This window comes from Pholis gunnellus (assembly GCF_910591455.1).
Source record: "Pholis gunnellus genome assembly, chromosome: 22".
NCBI lineage: Eukaryota > Metazoa > Chordata > Actinopteri > Perciformes > Pholidae > Pholis > Pholis gunnellus.
This window is the reverse complement of record NC_136549.1, coordinates 14,128,880-14,151,474: the sequence shown is the minus strand read 5'-3', so window position 1 is coordinate 14,151,474 and position 22,595 is coordinate 14,128,880. Positions and strand designations below refer to the sequence as shown.

The window sequence follows — 22,595 nt, the reverse complement described above, 5'->3', positions numbered from 1 at the left end:
TTAAGTGAGAGGGACTATATCTTCATTAGAAAGTAGTTCTAATGGAATATTCTTGTCAGTGATCACTGTGTAGTCAGGAAATTGTTTCTGTAAAGACATGCTGCTGTTGATTTCTTTTCATGTAATTTACAAAATTGCCTTCATGTATGGCCAAATAAAGGCAACCTAACCCGCACGGTTAAACACCACCAGTAGAGGTAAGTGAGACGTTTTTGTAGTTTGGCTGAAGTGCAGCTATAATATTTTTATATATGTATTATGTATTAATGGAAACTCATTCCCAAATGGGCTCATTGGTAGATGGGATAGCCTCCAGGTAAGAGGCAATCTATATGAGCAACCCCACTTTATTTTACATGTTGCTGGTTGAAAGTGCCATGATGAGGATCACAGACAGACAGAAAGAAGGCAGGCAGAGGGGCACAGATGGGTGTACACACACACTCCGAGCCAGCACACACCCACATGTGCACACACATATATATTGAGTATACACTGATATGTACAGTTATCTACAGGTATCTCCACTGAACTTGAAACAGCTTTAAGTTTGGAAATTCAGTCAGCCCTATTTTCCCATTTGAACTCTTGTGTTTTCGTACAGTGCAGATCTTCCTCTGCTCTTTATCTTTTCAATTTCTTTTCAAATCAGCTCAGTGTCACTCATAAGTGCTCCCTCCTTTTTGAGCTTACAGCTCAACTTTTCCCAACCTTCGTAATCTATGCTGCTTTTGCACGACACATCTCAAAGCAACTGGCAGCAGTTGAATTTGTGTAAAGTGCTACAACCGGTTATTGAGAGAGAAATCGGAAAACAAAAGGATTAAAATTATGGAAAGTAATTTCACACGTACACTTGCAGTCTTTCTCTCACACACACACACACACACACACACACACACACACACACACACACACACACACACACACACACACACACACACACATACACATACACATACACACACACACAGACATATATATACACACATGGATGGCACACACACAGGCAACTCTTCCTCCTAAGTGGCCCAATTTATCTGGCTGACCTACTATTTTTATATTGGCAGAGGAGAAGATGTTTGAATGTCTTTTTAAATGTGACATTGCACAGAGCGTAGCAGGCCGGGTTGATGGTGCTGTTGATGTAGCACAGCCAGTATCCAATAGTCCACACTGTGTTGGGGATGCAGCTGGAGCAGAAGGTGTTAATCAGCACCATCACATTATAAGGAGTCCAGGTTGCAACAAATGCTACCAGGATGGCCATAATGGTGCGGGTCACTTTTTTCTCCCGTGATGGCGGCACTTTCTTCTTCTTGTTGGGCGGTTGCTTTGTCATCTTCACAATCTTCCGGGCGACGTGATTCTGCCGCTCTGAGGCCGGGACGATCTCAACGGTGGCGTTGGACGGTGTGTAGCAGTCACCCTTGGGTGATTTAGTCTTGATCTTGATGCAGGTCAGCTTGGAGCCCCCTGCCTTGGCTCGCTGCCGTGTTAGTGGCTGGCTTGTCGCGGCGCTGGAGTTAGCGGCGGAGGGTGCCGCCTCCTCATCCTTCTGATTGGACGCAGCCACACTGCCGGATGTTGAATCATTAGAGCTCTCCTTCTCCTCTGCGGGGGCGCAGTTCTCCCTTGCCGCGTCGTCTCCTTCGGTTTCTCCCTCAGCAGTGGTCGAGGAAGGCCCCTTGCCATTTTGCAGTTTTCCATCATGCTGGTTAGCTCCATCGTCAGCATTCTGGCTCTGCAAACGTGCTGTGTCTTCCCCTGGTACGTTGTTATTGTTGGGTTTCGGCGTGTTGTTCCTCTGGCCAGGCGACAGGGGCTCTGGATTGGCTCCAGACGGCTTGCGGTTATCCTTCTTCACGCGACTCTTGCTTGCTCTGGAGATCTGCCAGTAGAGCTGAATCATGATGATGACAGGCAGGTAAAAAGCGGCGATGGCGGTGCCAAAAGTGACTGCAGCGTTAGAGAAGAACTGGATGTAGCACTCCCTCTCAGGCACTGTCCGCCCACCAACAATGAACTGCCAGAAGAGAATGGCTGGCGCCCAAAGGACAAAAGACAGGACCCAGGCTGCTGCAATCATCATTCCCGCCATCTTGGTGGTCCTTTTGACTGGGTAGCTGAGGGGCTTGGTGACACAGAAATATCTGTCAAAGCTTATGATGAGAAGATTCATGACGGACGCATTGCTGACGACATAGTCCAAGGCTAACCACAAGTCACACACCACCGGGCCCAGGGGCCAGTACCCCATTACGATGTAGACCGTGTACAAGTTCATAGAGCACAGTCCAATAATTAGGTCAGCACATGCAAGGCTGAACAGAAAATAGTTGTTGACAGTCTGTAAGTTCCTATTAACTTTGATGGAAAGCATGACCAGGATATTTCCAATAACTGTAACCAAACTGAGGGAACCGGCCACCAACACGATGAACACCACCTCCACAGTCTTGTAGGGGCTTTCCCTTTCTTCCACAACTTCTGTGCCATTGCCTTCGGAGGCGTTCCAGTAGGTGAAGTTGAATACATCCATGGCATTTGGTCTTTTGTTGCCACCTCCTACTCAGATGGAACCTGCAAAAGAGAACAAAAAGAGAAGATTTGTAATGAGGCGCAAAAGATGACAGCTTCAGCCTATTTAGTCATCTGAAGACTTCTGAATGGCATCTGTAACAGGGTCATTGGTAGAGCACAGTTATATTATGCTACTAAGGAATAATTCACCTTCTTTCTCACCTCAGAAAGCCAAGAGGCAAGTACATTTCAGAGAACTAATGACAGATATCCAAGAAACCGTAGACAAAAACCTTCATCAACAGCACTTTAACATTCAGTATTCGTTTCAGTCACATTTGGTCAAATCTATTCATTGTGCTACTTAGGCGATGACATCTTTCAATGTGTAATGGTGTGAGAGGAAATGAATGATGATCCAGCAGTATAATAAAAAAATGCAAATCTATATTGTCCTTCCAAACCATCCGTATGAGCAATGTGACCTTTCCTTACATCAGCTTTTAGCTCGTCTAAAAGCAATTCATTAAATGATAGTGACAATTTTGTCTGTACACCAATTACATTGGTAATGTGAAGCAAATATAACGGGCACAGCTGTTTCTCAGTGCATAAATAACATCTCCCCATTAGACACCTGCTTCATTATTGAAAAGAGGAAAAAAAGAAACACAAACAAAAAAGGGACTGCAAAATCTAAATGCACATGAATGGCTGATGAAAGATGAGATGCATGGAAATGAGGCAACAGGTCAAAGACGACCATCAGAATGAAGTTCAGTATCAAGCACAATTTATTTCAACCAGCGGTCGAAAGAGAATCTTCGCTCACTCGCAACAAATTTCTCCATGTAGAAATCCATGTGATGTATGAAACATGCTTTTCCTATTTATTTGTTCACGAAAAGTGCTCAAAGCCGGGTTTTTTTCCAGGTTTTTGTCCACCGATCCACTGTGATGGATACCTTTTTGACCAGATAATGCCTAATGACTCGCCTGTGTCCTTTTCATTACTTCTGAATGTGTTCCCAAGCCCTTATATTTAGAGTTGATTCAATCTTTCCACCGAGAACATATATTTATTTAAACTATGCACGTACATTCTTAAAAAGAGGAGGGAAAAGGGTAATTATACAGCACACACACACACAGTTCATATAACCAAGAGTTCAATAAAAACTTTAAAAGGAATTATTGACACAATTGGAGCAGACATTTTATCTTCAAAGGTCCATTTTCAACATGCACTCAAAAATTCCCTTCATACAGCCCTATGAAATATTCTTTTGATCCTCAAGTGACCCACTAGTTCTCGCTTTTAACCTTAAACATCTGCCTGTGTTGTAGACCTTGAAGGCTTTGATTTGTACACTGCTCAGTTCTGCGCCTCACATGCCTTTTGGTATTAGGAGTAATGCAGTTTTGTCTACTCTAAATCTTTAGCTGGGCCACAACTCTTGGAGCAGCTTCTGGTGCTGTAGGTCAGATTTTATGGCACATTTGGAGGCTTATCGCTTCTCAGTTTGACATAAAGTCATCAGGCTGGAGAAATGCTTCAACTCTTTCCTGAAGCTCCTTCTTTTGATTAACAACTAATCAAACGTTATTCAGCCTGTGGTTTTCAGCCTGTAAATCAAGCTTTTCGGCAATACCATTCTGCTGAGAAAGATCACTATGCTGTCAAATAAGGGAATACAAATTTGACTAAAACCGATGAGGGAAACCATGCACATTTATCAATGTTCAGACAACATCTGCAGTTTAATTAAGCATGATAGAACCAAATTGTCTGTTCCGTTGAGACGTGGATGCTAAATTTATAAATGTATAAACCTCCTGCACATAAAGCTGGCTCATTTGCCAAAGAACAAACTTGTTAGGATTTATATCGTATTATCTATTGCACTAGAGTTGTACTTTCTTTTTTGCGTTATTTTTTCTGTTTTAATTCTTGTAACTTCATCCGTTTCATCCAGGCCATCTTCCTCAACATGCTGTATGTAAGCTACTCACGTGATTTGAACTTGATGGTGACAATAGATTGTTTAACTTCCTCAGATATTCAATGACCAATGTGAAACCGATTTATCGCTGCGTAGCCAAAGTTAATGAAGCGTTATGAGTGACACACTACCGCAGCTGGAGAGCCGTCGTGTCCAAGACTTTGCCATTTCGGCTTAAGGTCTTTAACAGTTGAGTGCTGTTGCTGAGTAACTAGTGAACATTCACTTATCTGCTGTGCCAGAAATCCCTAATCATTGCATTAGGCATGGAGCTAAGCTGGACTAATCCTCGTAAAATGTTTAAGTCCACCGATTCATACTCAAAAACACCAACAATACAAATGGGACACACTTGTGGCTCGCTTGAGACAAGTGGATTAGAAAAGTAAAGTGGATCAGTGTAGATGGTCATAGCACAGAGCAGGCAGTTGACTCCCCGAGTGCTCTTTGTCCACCTCCAGCTGCCATAAGCCTTGTCCCGCACCTGAAATCTCTGCCACAACACAGCGAAAGCTAGCGAAGGCTAGAGTCAACTAAAGACGCAGTAATCCTTTACAGCTCAATGTGAACAGCCATAGTTTAATGAAAATGTCTCAGGGAAGACAAGACTTTAAAGCCACATATTGTGAGCCACGTTGGCGTTAATCTTCTGCTAACCATCCTACAAAATAACGTTCTTATACAACTGAACTGCATTCGCAATTAGATTTGAAGCGAAACATATAATTACAGATTATTTCTCCCGGATTGAGGTTGCAGTTTTAAAAACGTAGTTAACATTGTAAATTGAAACAAAACAGAAAAAACTACATGGTTAGGGTTAGGCATCAAAACTAGGTTATGTTTTGTAAAATAAAACAATTGTTTGACTTAAAATGACTGAAGTTTGTAATGTAATAAAATACAGACGTCGATTAAAATTGCTGCACATTTACGTTTTGTTATACATGGGACAGAAATTCTGTTTGTTTGTCCTATCCATCATTAGAAGCGTTCGTGATAAGTAAAAATAAACGTAATCCTGTACAAACTACATTCCCTTGAAACGTAACTCACGTTACAGTTTTGCTGTATGGGAACGTCATTTTTTAGGGGACAGGTATGCTGCAAACATACCCTCCTGCTTCAAAAGGACACCCTGGAGTTTTACAGTTTAGCCTGTTGGATTCCATTTCATATCCCAAAGATACAGAGAGCAATAGCAGGGAAGTTGTACTGAACAGAAGGAAGATGTCTTTGCTTCAGTGTTGACTGGTAGAAATGCTGACATGCCAGCCTGCTCAGCACGAGTGCAGTTCCCATCGCCTGGGGAGAGCAGCAGTGGCACTCTTGGCACAGCCATCAATCATAGAGCTTACCTGCAAGTCTCAGTACTACTGCAGTCAGCGCGAGTGCGTCTGAGAGAGCACAAGCACAACATGAGTGACACTTCTATTATTATCCTGAGAGAGATGAATATTCAGATTTCTCCTCATCACATTTCTTAATGGACTAACTTACACAATAAACAGCACTTGAAGTAAAAACGTCTGCACTGAGTTAAATGCGTGTCGGTGGATTCTGCAATCCCAGATTTGCCCTTTTTGTTTAGTGTATGAGAAAAAAAAGTCAGATAAATGAGCTTGAGTATTGTTCTGTGTTCAGACTTGGGTGTTCCTGGAGCTGGCTCACTAGAGCTGAAAATTGCTTTTGCCCTCTGGGAAGCATAAAGGTCCAACCTCACCCTTTCTTCTTCCTCTCACAACTTCTGTCCTCACTGTCTTTTGTAGTGGACTCCAGGAGGATCAGATGTAAAACTGTAAGAAATGTGCTGCTTTTCCTTTTATCTGAAGCTAAAAACACCACTTACACAGGTCACCAGTTTTGTCATGGACAGACAACAGGTGTCATCTTTCTGTCGATGTTGTTTCAAGCAGAAATAATCGAAACATTGTTTTTATTTGCCGCTGTGTAGTTGCACTGAAACTGATGCATTTGGCTGCCTCCCTTGTGTCCAGATTCCCATTCACCATCTCTGAGCACTAATCCAAGGTAAAGCCCAGGGCACCTGCCCCCTGCTTTCAATGATTACATGCATTTTCATTGCTGGCCCTCTCCATGGGAGTGTGCAGGGTTAGGCCTTCGTTTACTTGCCGTTTGCAGAGAAGCATGACTGGAATGCAAAACCAATCATTGCTGCAGAACAGCTGCTCCGCATGAGGTGCAGATCCATTCAGCGCTTCTCTCAGTTATAGTACGGTTCATGAATATAAGGAAGTTTAAAAAATATATATATATAAATCACCACTCCACTTCCAAAAGCTCAAGGATTCTCTATTGTAGAGAAAAAATATTTTCTGACAAATGTTAAGAGAAGTTGATACAATTTAATATGACATTGGGGAAGGTGGCTGGTAAACATAACACGGAAGTCTTTTTTCACTGAGACAATCTTCCACATCTTTTTGCACTCTGTCGTGAAGTTAAGCTCCTGCTTAGGTAAATATTGGCTCATTTCATCCCAAATGTGTGTCACTACTCTCCAACAAGGCCGTCATTCAGACAGGGAGACTGACAAAGTGCTGAGATACACAGACACCCAAATGCATACAAATATTTGAAGAAACGTTTAGCAGGAAATGAAAAAAGGTTCCGATAACCATCAAACCCACGAGCCATCTCAGTGTTCTCATGAAACATGGCTACAAAATGATCCAAATCTTGAGCTGGTGAAGTATAATTACAAATTTGCATTCATTTCCTCAAGCTCTCTCTACTGTCTCAGGGGTATCAAAGTGTAAGGGATAGATTTTGACGAACGCCTGTGGAAAGTCAGTGTAAATATGTATACAGAGAATGACCAAAGCTATTTATGCATTAGTTTTAGCGATTTATTTGGGTACTGGATCATGGTGGCAGTGGGCTAAACAGACGTTCTCCTCCTGAAGCCATAACCTCCAGCATCGTGGTCCCTGCCCAGAAAAGATACGCAATTGCTCCAGCAAATTCTCTGAAAGTATCCTCTTGGATCTCGTCGACCTGGTAGGAGACCCAGGGGGGATACCTCTACGGGGAATACCCCCCAGGAGGCATTCAGGTCAGAACAACTGGCTCCTTCCAACTTAAATGAGCTGGGGTTCCACCTTAAACTCCCTTTGGATGCTTTTTCATCTTGTCCCTGTGTTTTTGACTCTGCCTTAGCCTCGGGATTTTTGGATTCTTCTGCCTCATTGTGGACTGATCTTCTGTTTACCGAACAACTGCTTCCAGTAAAGACCCTATTTTCATTTAACCGGCTCAGTGTTCGAGTCCTGCATTTGAGTCCACCGTCTGTTTGTACCAGTGTCTCAATGTAACACTCCATCACTATCAGCAGCAAGTTACTTCCAACCTTTAAATGGCCAATCCAGTACAGTACCAAGGCCTCATACTTGGAGATACTAACCCCACCCCAGCTGCTTTACTCTTTGCGGCACACTTTTCGCTGAATCAGTAGCAAAAAGTACATTGCTGGATCTGTTCATGAAAATCACATAACAGGTTGGCAACGAGAGACAGCCCAAAGCCCACATAGCAATGACCCGCATGCTATATTCTACGCTCCAACACAGTGGATCTCAGTTGGGTTCTTGTGAGCATTGTGATCAGTGGCTGGTGTCTCTCACCGTTGGCATCTCTGGAGAAGGAACTCTGCTCTCCCAGTCTGATTCCCCGTTCTATGGGAGGTAAATCTTTACCATCTGACAACTCCCAGGGACACAAAACCTCAACAAAATAATAACGGATGGAGCCAGCTCTTATGGAATAACTTGACATTGACCTTATTAAATATTAATGTAATTAATTATACAATTACAACCTCTTCTTTGAAGGTGTGACAAAGCCTCTCAAACCCAGACCTCTCTGGCAGTGCTTGTGTTAAGTGGATGTGAAGTTAATGGAGAGTTAACGAGCAGGAAATGGCATTCAAGCGGGTGGAAAAACAAACTGTGACAATCTGCAAACAGTCAGCCTACCCAGAGATTCCCCAGAGAACACGGAGGTGGCCATGTGTCACTGCGAGCCAAGCGAGTGGAATGAGATCAAAATGTACACTGGAGAATTTGCAAGTCTCTGTGTGAGCATATATTTTGATCATGAATACAGCGAGGGGGTGTATGAATACTGGTCTTGGCCAGACTCTTCTCCATTTCAATGCGGTCAACCAAATAAAGACCAAGCGACTGCTCGGCTCCCTCTTTAGTTCTCTTGATGAATTGTCTTGCGTCTTGACAGCAAGACGCTCATAATTCTTTCAATGTGACCTTTAGGGGCCACTTCATAGAAATTAGATTCATACTGATTTACAGCAAATTATCTTCAGCAATGTCATTTTAAGGTGCCCTCTATCCAGCTACACCCCCTCCTCCCTGATTCAGAGAATATCCAGAGTTCAGCCAATTGATAGTCCAAGTTTTTGCTTCTTTTTTTTTTTTTGCTATGGCAGCCTCCACGCCATCTGTGAAAAATGACTGTGTCACATGTACGACCTCTACGGCTCTGCCAGGCAGCCTGTCCAACGACTGATTCACTGTAAGCTGCCACATTCATCCGTTAGATACACACAGTTTGAAGATGGAATTACCGGAAGTATGTCTAAGCTTTCTACCGAGCATAGATTAAAAATCCGAGAGCCAAGTGTACTTATTTTGAACAGATGCAGGTCAATGGAAATATCTTAGTTCCAAGTTCAGAAGCCACACTGTGTGGGAAATATCACCAGCCTTCTGGGCACCAAAAAAAACAACAACAACACTGAAGCTCAGCCAGTAATGAATGAACAAAGTCCTCAAGCAAACTGGGAAGGTGTGGGAGACGAGTCCATTTTCTCCCGTCATCCAGAGAGTCCATGCAGCAGCTCCGACTGTCACGCTACCTCATCAAACGCTCTTGACATTAAATGTTTTATACCAAAAAAAATGTTCCCACGACTGAAAACCCCTGCACCGTGTATCCTCTGTTGAATTGGCTTTAATTAGCAGATTTCCATATTTCCAATAATAATTGCTTCTCAAGGGTAGAAGTATGAGCTGCTACCCCACCTTGTACATTTCCATTAGTCTGAATCTCAATAGAGAGTTTGTGTCTCATTATAATCACATCAGCAGTGTTTCCAATATCAGCACAAATATCTGCTATTGTCAGCAACCTTGATCTAAAAAAGGCCCTAAACATACTCCATGTTAGTTAAAACCCTAATGCAGACCTGCTTTACTTCATCCTCATTGAAATCGTCCCAGGTGTCTCCGTTAGCTGAATCATGACAAACATTTTTCCACTGGGCACCAAGGGCATTTGTAGCAGCCATTAAACAAGCCGTAATCAACAGACAGACTTATTAAGCAACATCTGGCAAGCCGAACCATCTCTCTGGTGAAATGCTGCAGGACATTGCCAGCAGCAGACGGCCTGCATATTTGTGCGAGGGTAATTCTATGGATGGAATAATGTAGAAAACGTGTAGCGGTCCAACGCTGTGTGCGTGGGGAAATCTTTTCAGCTTGGATAAGTGTATTGACATTTCTTCTCCATTTTTGACTATCTAATCTGTGTCTCACGGGGCAAAAATAGAACATTGATGATTGTTTTTGCACTTTACGGTGAATGCCCTGTCTCACGGCTCCTCTTTTGACAACCACTGCTGAGGTTTGCTTGGCCAGGAACACGATCATGTACCACATTATATGTGGCAATAGGATGTCTTACCCTATTGTTGCTATCAGCTAAGAGCATTTCCCAAGTAATATACACCACCATTAGAGCGATGATATAGCCCGTTTCCTTTTCTATATGGGCTCCGGGACTCCCCTGCTGTCCCTGCATCTTTAAACTATGCATGGCAATGAGCTGGCCCCAATACCCTCTCTCATGGCAGTTGCTGGCTTATTACTGATTTCACACAGAGCATAGACATGGAGACACTCTCCACCGAACCGCTGCATTTATGTAGTGGCTCAGTAATCGCCTCACGCAGGTGAAGCAGAGCCCTGCTGCTCTGGGGCTTCCTCTCCCAGGCTTTGTTCAATTAAACCCTGCTCTTAGCTGCCACCATAGAACAACAGTATAGTGTCGCATCGCCTGGTATGGAAATTTAGAGGAAAGGAATGGATTAGGTGTTACAGAAATATACATATTTCAATTCTGATTTGTTGAAGAGTTTGAGACAGCAAGACTAAGGAGGGGTAAAAATAAAAATCTGAGGCAGCTGCAAACAAATAGAAAGGTCACCTTCTGTTAATGTGGCGTAACGTTGCCTTTGAATAATGAGATCGTGTTATGCAAGTGAGCTCTCTGACTTTGCACAGTAAGTGGTTCTAACCGTGCCACCAGCTCTCCATGCAGACCGCCTTCATGACCAGGCATTTTAACTCATGCCGAAGAGCAATTACAACCAACCCTGGGAGCAGAGTGTGCTCAGTGGGAAGAACATAAGCCTGCTGATGTCACTCTCAGTGTGACACTCTTAAAAAGATTTTACCGCTTCTCAAAAAGGTGTCGAGCACATTGTTAGTATTCAGTAGTTGGGAATCAGTGGAGAAAGGTCATGTGATACTACACACAGACCTGGTCTGCAGTACTTGAGTCTCGTTACCGCCTTGATTCAAGTCTCAAGAGAACTCTTTTGAATTATCCACTACTAGAAGTTGACTTTATCTTTTCCTCCCTATTGAAACCATGAATAATAGAGTAGCTTTAGCGACGACTGTGGATTGTTTTTCAAGCACTACATTAGACTCAAAAAGACAATGATTAAGGTAGATGCTGCAATAGCATGTCTGCCCTTTTCCAAACAGTTTCTGACGACGGCCTTTCGGATGGTTCTGTGTAAATAAACCATCTGGTGGGTAAAGTTACGATAGAAAGCCATTTAAAGCCACTATATGCACAATATTTATGTTTGATTGTGGATTTGATAGAAGGTTGCAGTCTATCTTTCAGCCCATTCATCTCAGTTTTCCTGGGTTGGATTTGCGAGGGGGTTAGCAGTACGTATGTCTATTTAGACAGAATTGCCATTTGTGTTGACTTGGGCTCATTGCTTTTAGATATCGGCTCAAACTCAACTGAAATGGAATCCTCTCAGGTGGTCATGACTCCAGGTCTGCGTCTGCGTCAAAACACCTAATTCAAAGTCTGAGACAATATGAAGTCCTTTTTCCCCATTTCCATCTTGGAGGAGATGATGGTGCTCTTCTACTCGCACTCTGTGAATCCGCATGCCTGTCTAAGCACTCTTAATCGCTCTGCCAGCATCACTGTCACCCTGCTACAGTCCTGTCCTTGTTCCCTCCTGCCTGTGATGTATCACACTGGCACCATCCCTCGATAGAGAGCTGTGGCGCTCATTAAGATAGAGAAAGATAGCAAAAATGGAAAAAAGGCAGGGAAGGCGAAGGGAACGAGATAAAGCGTGTGCCTGTTGGATTTGTTCCACTTCATTGTTTCTGTATTTGGCTGCCCATCCCCCCCCCACACACACTCTGTCTTTCTCTTGTGAGTTTAGTGACAAAAAGCAGAGCTATGTTGCCCTTGGACAGGTTGTTCTATTTACAGTACTTGCTCAAGTTCTCACATGTTACAATAGGCCAAAAGATGATTTCCATCACAATATGCATTTATCTAGAGCAGCATTCTGTGCCGGTCTAATTTATTTACTAGTTTAGAGCAATTTCACATATCCAAACTCTAGTTTCCTGTGTTCTTTAAATGCAACAGCCGAACCAAAAAGTCAGCAGACTATAACGAACTGTCAGTGGAGCGTTATGGGACTTGCGGTCCAGGAACCACTGACGTATGAAGCGTCTCTGTGGTTGTTCACTTGCAGAGGGTTGTGTGTGTCACACTTGTAAAGAGGCAACTTCAGCTAAGTCAGATAAGACGGGAACACAATGTGCCACAGTCAGACACAAGTGGCCATCAGCATCGTTGTCAGTAACCTGCGCTCTGAAGCCTCGTGGTGTTGCTGTCAATACAGCTGACGGATACTAATTCACGGGAGTCAACCTTGATCCAAATTGTGGATGCGCCACGACCACAACTCAAAGCATTCAAACGTGATGGCCTGTCGAGCCTCGCGTCACACGGACAGGCAATTTCGACAGGAACCATTTATGTGGCTTTCCCGATTTGATTTCCTTGTCATTCCCTCTCATTTATCTGCTGAAGAGAAGATATTAGAAACAGTTTAATGGTATACCTGAGTGGCATTTTTTAGATTTTAACTCAATGCCCTTTTTAGAGGGGACAATGTTTTGGCAGTTTTCACATAACTTCTAATGCGATAGTTTCCTGGTACAAGTGACACCTGTGGTTAGGCTCGTCGCTGGCGGATCATATACTTGTATGTTTTTCTCTTTAGCTGAATTCTTATCTTGTTTCTTTAATACGTTAGGCAAAGCCCCTTGATAGCGGTCTTTTGGGTACCCTTTATTCCTGCCAGTCTCAGAAAGATAATGCTGCTGCCTTTGCCTCACTCATAGACGGAAAACATATTGTGTAACAGTAGAAAAGCACAAATCCGCCTCCGACTACAACTTGGCTAAATGATTCGATGTCTTTTCTTTCATTAGAACTCATATGTAAATACTTTAACCTCTCTGGACCCCAAATGATTCTCAGTGCATCTGTTCTTTGAAGTAAGCACCTTTAAATATTACTTCCCTTCCCATTTTATTTTATTTTATTACCTTCTGTTGGGTTCGAGGTTTCATCACACCAAATAGAAGGAAAAAGCTATTTTGGAACACAAATTTGTACTTCCTATTTTTCATTATTACAATACTGATTTCCAATAATAAACATAGGGGAAGAATATCTTCTAATGTAGCTATTGAAAAGCCCCGATTATGGCAAAACTCTGGAAGAAACACTATTAAAGGGCACTTCTTAGCATCTTTCAAGTGTAAAACTGCCGTTTAATAAGCTTCCACCCATCGAATCCACACTATATTTCACAGACGTGGTCATTAATTATACATGTTGTATTTTAAATACTCCAGCTTCACTATCTGCCCTTCACTTATTTGCATTGCCTTGAGAGGCTGTCCCGCCTGGAATAACCATCCATAATGGTGACTGCTTAGTTAATAAATTAGGTTTGTGAAGTTTAAAAAAAAAATAAGATAAATAATGATCACAGGGTTTAAATTTTGAAAACCACACAACGAAGAGCTACTAGCATACTGTGAGGGCCATATATTCTGCTGCTGGAGAACGCATATAGCATTTTGAGAGACAAGAAGCATGCTCCTGCATTGCATTATACTATTTTTAAATTTAAGCCATCTGTTTTTCTAGTAGCTCTTGACACGCAGGATTGATAACCCTGACAGGCACTGTTCTCAGTGTTGCAGTAGGAATAACAAACATTGTTTTGCTCACTACAGAAGTGACATCATTTCTGTCCATCTAATAAATCCATGTCCTAACATAAAAGGACAGAAACACACGCCAACACAGCCATGTGCCCCCAAAACAAAGCACCTGTTGTGGATTTACTGTGGAAAAATACTTAGTTTGAAGGCAAGAGGTGTCAGCTATGTAATTAGCCCTTCTTAGTCTGTCCTCCCCTTGCTTTCAGTATCTCATTGCCTTGTGCTCTGACAGACAGCTTTTATATTTCACTGGACTTTTGTGCTAAAAAAAACACCACTCTCCCTCATTAAAACGTGGCTAATTGGTGTTTCACATTTGCTGGAGCAACAAAAGTGCACCTAACGTTACATCTCATCAAAACATGGTGCCTAGAGCCAATCAAACCCTTACAACTGAACATTCATTAGCAGACGTGATGATGGCTATTTAGTTGACATTAGCGCAGGGGAAGGGAGTAAGCCCGAGGAGATCTGCCGTCATTCCTGATTCTGTTAATTGGTAAATTTTTATGTCATTTCGCCTGAAGCCAAAATGCATTGACCGACATCTTTATTTGACTGTTATTCTGTATATTAAGTACATTCAAAGACTTTTTAAATGTTTAAAAGTATTTGTTCAAAACTTCAACAGTGTGTCTTTGTATTTCGGCCTTCCTGTTTGTACGTTTCTTCTGTTGCCTGCTCTCAGCCATTTTGAACATTATATTAGATCAAGCACAGTAATTGTTCTCAGAGAAGAGTTTTGCACTTCAATGTGTCAACATGAATGCGTTCAATAGAGTCCCGATACATGTAATTGACTGTCAGCTGGCTTAAGGGACATATCATGCTAATTTTCAGGTTTATACTTGTATTTTGGTATCTTGTATGTTTTAATGTTCAGAAACATTATTTTTCTCATACCGTCTGTCTGAATATACCTGCATTCACCTTCAGTCTAAAGCCATAGACCGTAAAAAATATGGACGCAGTGTTCGTGACTTCACCCATAGGTTTCTGAAGAGCAGAAACTCTGCCTTGGTCTTTGACTATTTTCAAAAAGATAGACGCCGAGGGGCGTGACAAAGCGTCGGGAATTGATGCCTTGGGAATGAGAAAAGGCTGGTGTTGTAATCTAAGCTTCTCTGTGCTTTAATTATGGACCATGTGTGTGTGTGGCCTATAACGCTGTCCCGAACCACGGCGTCGCCCCAGGTTAACACTATTAGCTGTGTCAGCACTGTTGCTGTCGTTTCCACCATTAGCACCATTAGCTGCTAGCCGCCGGCTCGGCCATGTTGAGAGCCGAGTGGGGGCAATTCCTCAATCCCAGATACGCTCTACATTTGGAATATAGCACCTTGATCACCATACTAATTTAGAGAATTATGTCCATATTCCATGAAGTACTTCAGTGCCTTTCAGCTCTCAATTAATTATTTTTTGGCAGTTGTGCTCCAAACAAGATTAAGTAGACATGATATGCTGTTAATACACCGACAACGTGCAGCATGTGTACTGTAGCAACACCAGCAATCCTGCATGGTTGGTGCTCCTTTTCTGCCAACCTTGACTTCAACCCAAACCCTGCAACACAGCCGCCCCCACATCTAAATCTCACTGGTCTGCAGAGGTTCAACAAGTTTCAAAGTGCTGAGATGTGACATTGGAGCAACAGTGCGTAACTTTTCATCTCACCAAAGAGAATTTAGTAGCCCTTCCAACTCCTTCCCCTCCATTGGTGAAATTCCTGCCTCAGCACTTGTCACTCATCTTGATGAGCCGTCTACCTTGAACACAGCATTCACACATTATTCAGGCTGTTGCTGACACAACGTCATCTGCACCACAGGCAGCGAAGAAGCATACAGAGAAGTCAGCCAATCTGGAATTTAAAAATGGAATGTTGATCACAGAGTCTGCTGCCAGATTCAGCTGCACAGCTCTTTTTTTTTCCCTTTACTACATTTCAACTATTGCAGTTATACCCACATCCATCAACACAGTCACAACAACTAGCATATACCCTTCAATTTCATTTTTCACATTGGGGAATTGAATACTTCTAGGTCCTTTTTTTTTGGAAGTAAAAATAGCATATTCCGGGCTTTATTTTCTCTAGACTGTAGATCGATGCCAAGGGTGCACATGGTCTTAAAAACATAATGGGTTTGTGATAAGTTTACACATTGACAACTGAATCACAAAAACACAAGCTTTGTTTGCAGTGCTCCTATGTGTGTTTGTATTGTTTTGTTGCCTCAGTGTAATTCCCCTTATCTTGATTGGAAACGTCAAAGTTAATGAAGCCAGTGAGGATATATTGAAGGGATTATTTGCCAACAAGCAGAAGAATAAACATTGCTGTAATCAGCCAACAATCATGAAGTTATACAGAGCGCAAGTATATAGATTAGACGATGACCGCACACACACACACACACACACACACACACTGTGTACAGTGAATTGGGCCTCTGCAACAGATCAGCAAGGACACTCAGCTATGCTGCCCCAGTGGCGAGCAGCTGATCCACTCATCACAATCACGGCATGTGCTGCAGCTGCTTTCAAGTGTTGGTCCACCTAACTTGTTTAAAATTTTGACTGCACTGATGAGGTGGGTTACCATTTGCTCTAATGACATTTTTAAAAGCGAAGATAAGTTGTTTCTGTCTTGAGTAGCAGACAATTCTTCATAGCTGCAATGAAAAACTTTTTAATTAGGAAATGAATGCCAGGCATTGTGGAACAGGAGGGACGGTTGCATGGCAAATTGGGATCAGGCACCTCTGCATTAATAATAAATGCTGTTTTGGTTCTAAGTGATTCTTTTTACAAATGGGATAAAGCTTTTTCCTACTCCCGACCTAATTGGATAAACCTGACCTCAAAAAATCCAAAGGGAGCCTCTTCAAACTTCACTTCTAACAGATTGAGCACAGCTTCTAAGTGTTAGAGTGCCTACGCAAGTGTGACAGTGATGATGACAAATTCAAATTAATTCCACTGAATTCATCCCACATTTCTGCTCAAACTTTTGTCATTGTCTGTAATTTACTGGGAAAAAAAAGGCGGATCTTGATCTCCTTTTGTTATTTGATTCAGATGAGTACCGATTACATGAAAAAGGATAATTGACCGGAGTGAAAGGATGAGAACATCCTTTTCTCTGGAGAATAGATTCAAATCTGTCTCAGCTCATCATTATGTAATCATGGTGACAGTCAAAAACAGAGGGTGAAAGTTGGGGCAGAAAACCAGAGTAATGGCCCATTAGAGAATGGGGAAAAAGTGAGTGTGGTACTCAGATTTACAGAGATATCTTGTTTCCTGCACTTGTTTACGCGGGTGCAGCATTTCCCCCACGCTGATCAAAATGAAAAAAAAATCTCCCGTTTTTAGTTTAACTCACTTTTTTAATCTTGTTTCATTTACTTCATAGGTTGTGGCAATAAATTGCATAATCTGCAAATAGACTACCAATAAGCATTAAGAGAGCAAGGGATTCAGATGGCCTGGTGCAATGTAATTGTGTCTGTGTTGCAGGCCGTTTCATTCAAAGTCTATTAGCAATCGTTTCTTTGTTTGGTTTAAAAGGTAAAAGTTGTTGGCTGTGAAAGAAATGATGAAACTCTGGGGAAATGAAGATTGCATTGTGTTGAGTTTGCTGAAAATAGTTTGCCAATATGTGGCCACTTTAACGCTTTCACAACCAATGGATTTCAATGGTTTTAATGAGGCCTTACTCCCTTATTATTACTATTAATGTTACCATTTGGACTTCAAAGTTCAACCTTTATTTATGTGGCATCCAAAGAAAGTTTGATGACTGAATCCTCTCTTCTAAATCTTTTAGCTTCTGGTACAATAGTGCCTGCTGATTTTATGATTTATATCACGTCCTTTTTAAATCCTCAATATCTACAAACCGTCCAGAAGCATTGTGGACTCTTCTTGCCTTTTTTTAGTCTCTTTTTTTAGTCTAACCTTCACAATTTCTAAAGCAGTTTTCTATCCATTCAATTGAAATGTCAAACTGGAATATTGTATCCATATGCACAGAGATTTCCAATTGAGCTACACAATACACAGTCCAACATAAAAGCTTTCTAAAGAGCTGCTGATGGATGAATAGGTTTCTCTAGTGAAAATCCTATCAGGTATTTTCAACTGAGTGTGATATGCACTCCCAAAACTGTTCCACACGGTTTTGACACCGTTGTGAAGAAAAGCCTCAAGACTCCCTCAGTGTGCAAAATGGCAACTCTGACTCCACCCGCCGATCTCACAGCTGCAGGCCCTCAGTCGTTAGGTGCTCCAATTAGATCTTACAAGCTGCAGAAATGAGAACTACAGCTACTAAATCATGTTGTTTTAGACATGCACTGGGTGTAAGTTATAGTATTGGGCGTGAGTTATCGATTATTCTTTTATTGATTTAAAAAGATAGATATTTAGATTAATATATTTAACACAAGAATTCCCTTTATCAAAATAGTATATCATAAACCTACTGATATGACTGACATTTGCATAGATTTGGAGATGGACATTTTCTTATATGGTTCATTTAACAACTGAATAAGCTCAGATACAATGGCAGAGAAAACACTTAACACGGAGAAACAGTTATCCCTCCTTAATCTGTCAGAGCTTATGATGAGAGTAAAAAATCCACTCAGGCATACCCCATCAACTTGGCTTCTCAATATTGTTCTTATAAGTAACCACAGACAGAATGACAGCTTGGCATAGTGTTTAGACAGGTAAACACGGTATGTTTGCTCAACCTTTAGACTTTTAAAGTGTGCATACAAGCTGAAAGGTTTTCATAGCGGCTGCTGTTTGCTAACTTGACAAATAATTGGTCCTGCAAAGCCAACAATAAAATGGTGAAGGGCCACTCCAGAGATATTTGTAGTTGTGGAACTTGTGAGAAACTGATTTTGAAAATAGTTAACATCGATGTAGCAGAGGCCAAGTTGTCCTGACTTTTAATCACTTGCACGTATCAAGCTCCAAATACGGTGGATCTTAACAGACCTATCAGCCCAATGAATGTTGTATGATTGTAGAACCCTTAGCTGTGTCAACAGTGTACATCGTGTGCATCCCTTTCTCCTGCAAAATGACATTCCCATAACTAAACCAGATTCTTAATTGCATTTCAAGGGAAATGTATTTTCTCCTGGATTACGCAGTTTTTTAAACATGTGATTAACGTTGTAAATTAAAACAAAACTTATTGGTTATGTTGAGGCAACAAAACTACTTGGTTATATTTAGGCAACAACACTTTGTGTTTAATTTAAGTAAAACATCATGCTGTGGCTTAAATCTCGGGTTGGTAATCTTAAAAAACAATTTGTTGTATTTGTGCTCATTACATCCTGACAGAAATCAATGAATTAAATGCTCCGACAGAAAAAAGAAAAGAAAATCTATATCAGTAGCTGTTGTGGGACTGTAAAAAGCCAGTGCTGCTACTTTCATTGAAAAAACAACAAAGAGCTGGTTTTTCTGTTGGATTATTTTTAACATCTAGCGTATTCTTACTAGTTTGTCAACATTACCAAACATGTCATCCATGCGGACTTCCATGGACTTTGATTAACAGATCATTTTGTTGAATTCACAAGTTATATGTATCCTATAAGCCAAATTGGTTTAAGGGAGTAGATTGACATTTTGAGAAATATGGTTACAGTTTTCACTTTTTTACTGAATGATGTATACCTCTCTATGGCAAATATGAACCTGTAGACAAAATATTAATTCAAATCAAGACAAAAGAATTTCTTTAAAATGATAAAACAATTCAACGTACAAGTAGCACTTTGTTAAAGCTGTTTTAATTATTACAACCCAGCCTAAGCAGAGACATTTGTCCTCTAGTTTCATATTTGAATGTATTTGGGATTGTGCAATGTCGTCTGTGTTTGTTGTCTCCAAATCTGTAATCTGTAAAGTCCCTTTACTAAAAGGAAAACGCCCCTTGTAACACCAGTAGATCTGTTGGACTTGTACCTTCTCTGAGCTCTGTAGAAGCTTGGATCATCTAATTGGATCATCTAACGACTGAGTGCCTGCAGCTGTAAGATGGTGGGTGCGGTCATATAAATATAGACTGAAAGCTTAAGATGTTGGCACACATATTAAGGTAGATGGCTTACAGTGGAAAAATTGGAATTAGCTTAAAAGCATTGGAGGGTACATTTAGAGGAGCTTCTATTTTGGGGAAGCAACACACTTTCTCCATTCCCTGTGAAAAGAGAAAGCAGTGCAATAAGAAAGGATTATGTTTGATATCCACTTCATCTGTTTTAAGCCACCGGTATTGGCAGCCAGCTTGTTTATACTCTTCTGCAACCGGTGCTTACTATGTTCATACCTCCCTACATAATGAGAGGAGTCTACCAAAGAACACATTTAATGGAGGTTTAACGGTCCTTTTTAAAAAAGCCTTCTATGTTGTGTTTGCTTGGTTTAATGCTTTTGATTTGTTTGTTTATTCTCTTTCCGTGTTTTGGTGATTTCCCCTGGCTCCCCTGTGGAGCAGTGCTAAATGAAGTGTAGTCTACACACACACACACACACACACACACACACACACACACACACACACACACACACACACACACACAGTGGCACTCTTGTCTCAAAGCTCGCCGGGGGGTGGTATCCATCACTGCAGGTTTCATCCCAGAGGAAGTGATTGATTTTGGGTTGGCCTGTATCACAACACATGATATATTTCACAGCTGGAATGCATTATTTTGTCATGTTGTACTTTGAAGAGTTAGAAGACACGACATTGCTTTGAAAAATGAGGCAATCCGTGATCTGAAGTGTTTCTCAAGGCTCATTTCAACTGAATTTAGAATTAAACCGACCTGATTGTACGCTGTTGCTTGATTAGGTGTTTAGACAGCTAAATATAGTAACTGTCTGGTCAGCTTTTTGATTTGCAAATGAGCCAGTGTTGGCTAATAAGTACATGCTAGCCTGTGGTTGCTAATTAATCTGATGCTGAAGCTAAAAATAAAACTACAAAGGGTGTGATTTTATTTCACCACAAAGTGTCATGAGAGACATAAATGGTTAAAAAGGGGATCCTGACTTGTAATCCTTCGTCTGGCTGAAGCACCAAAAATGCTATAATTTGCACATTACTACTTGTTAGTATATTTACATTGCACTCTCACTGGATTGTAAAGGAGTCTTTACCTCCGAACCCCTTATTTGTAATGCAAGCTTCATGTTCAAATTAGCTTTTCAAAGCTAATTTGGGCTAAAAGGGGAAAGCACTGTTAGTGACCTATAATTGGAAACATTTAAATCTTTAACCCTTCTGCCTATTCAGTTTTGACCAAACAATACTAATAAACACATCTGGCTACGGCTAGTAGTCCTATCAGTTGCCTGTCAGTGTCAGCAGTGCACTCGGAAACACTTCACATGTCCATAAACCTCTTACAGATGACATTTTAGCATATATCAGCATGAGCACACTGTCAGTTCTGTGCAATTTAGTCTTTTGGATTCATGAACAACAAAAACCCATCTCTATTATTCTGCTCTCTCGCTCTCTCTCACAGTCTATTCTGTCCCTCTCTGCTCAGCTGTGTCCATCTCGAAATCAGATTAGGACATTATATTCGAGGTTGTTGGCCTAATCAGTGTAATAAAGGGTCTCTGAGAGCATTGCTGCCCATTAGCGTCATTAGGCTGCAGCTGAAAGGAGGGCTTTGTGGACTCTGCTTGATCACTGCTGCTCGGAGGAGGTGAACATCCATCTCTCAGGTGGGCCTATTGATCTGTTTACTCCCTTATGAGCCGGCAGGACTCGTAGGAGTTAGCCACCACACAGGAGCTATAAGAGCTGTATTCTTTCTGGAAGAGCTGCTGCTGTTGTGTTGCATAACGACTTCATTTCTGCTGCTGCCTTCAAGCTTAGGAAAGTAATACTGTGCAGCTGTGGCAATGCTGTTTTAAAAATGTTGGTACATTATAATGCAAAGACAAATTGACTATTTAGGACATGGGTTTTGCTTAAGCATTTGCACAACCATCTAACATATTTCTCCCACATTCAGATTTTGTATTAGCATATAGGACTGTCTGGATCTGCACTGCTTTAGTGTGTCATGAGTGGATGAAGTGTCCTTGTTGAAACAAGGACTGCAAGATCAAACAGCTGGGACCAAACGCAGCAGATTTGGATGAGCCGTTAGTGTTTGGGGAGCAAATGCCGTTTTTTCGGGGCTGTAACCCAGAGCTGTGACTTTTGTCAAATCCGTTGTTGTCGAGTGTTGCGTTTTTTTCTCCTTGCAATGACGGAGCGTTGAGTGGCTTTAATCGTGCAAGCCTCACGCTGTCATGCTTTCATGGCACAGTGGGTTTGATAAACCACTGCTAAGCGCTGTGTGCTGTGTGCAATGGCAGGAAGTGAGTAGCAGCACTACCAGGCGTCAGTCCAGCTGGACGGACGCAGCTATAGACTCCAGTGGCTGGCATCAGTATGCTACACTCAGCTACGCCGCCTTTGTGTGGCTGAGAGGGAGTGGCTTTGCCAACTAGATTTATAGCCCCAGATTAGCAGCTGCATCGGAGGCTGGAGGGTGTCATCCGCTTGCATATGTTGAGATGTTCTCAGGCAGTGAGGACGGTCTTGAGAAAACCTGCACACTTTCAA

The 22,595-nt window shown here is 41.7% G+C and overlaps 1 protein-coding gene across 1 annotated transcript; it reads right to left on the bottom strand.

The window, feature by feature from the left end:
• Positions 1-1,036: 1,036 nt before the first annotated feature.
• Positions 1,037-2,552, bottom strand: chrm2a (cholinergic receptor, muscarinic 2a; the record flags this gene model as incomplete). The annotated part of the gene is made up of 1 exon (XM_079183375.1): positions 1,037-2,552. The coding sequence occupies exon 1, from the start codon at positions 2,540-2,542 to the stop codon at positions 1,037-1,039; it is 1,506 nt and encodes a 501-aa protein (XP_079039501.1). The 5' UTR covers positions 2,543-2,552.
• Positions 2,553-22,595: the final 20,043 nt, after the last annotated feature.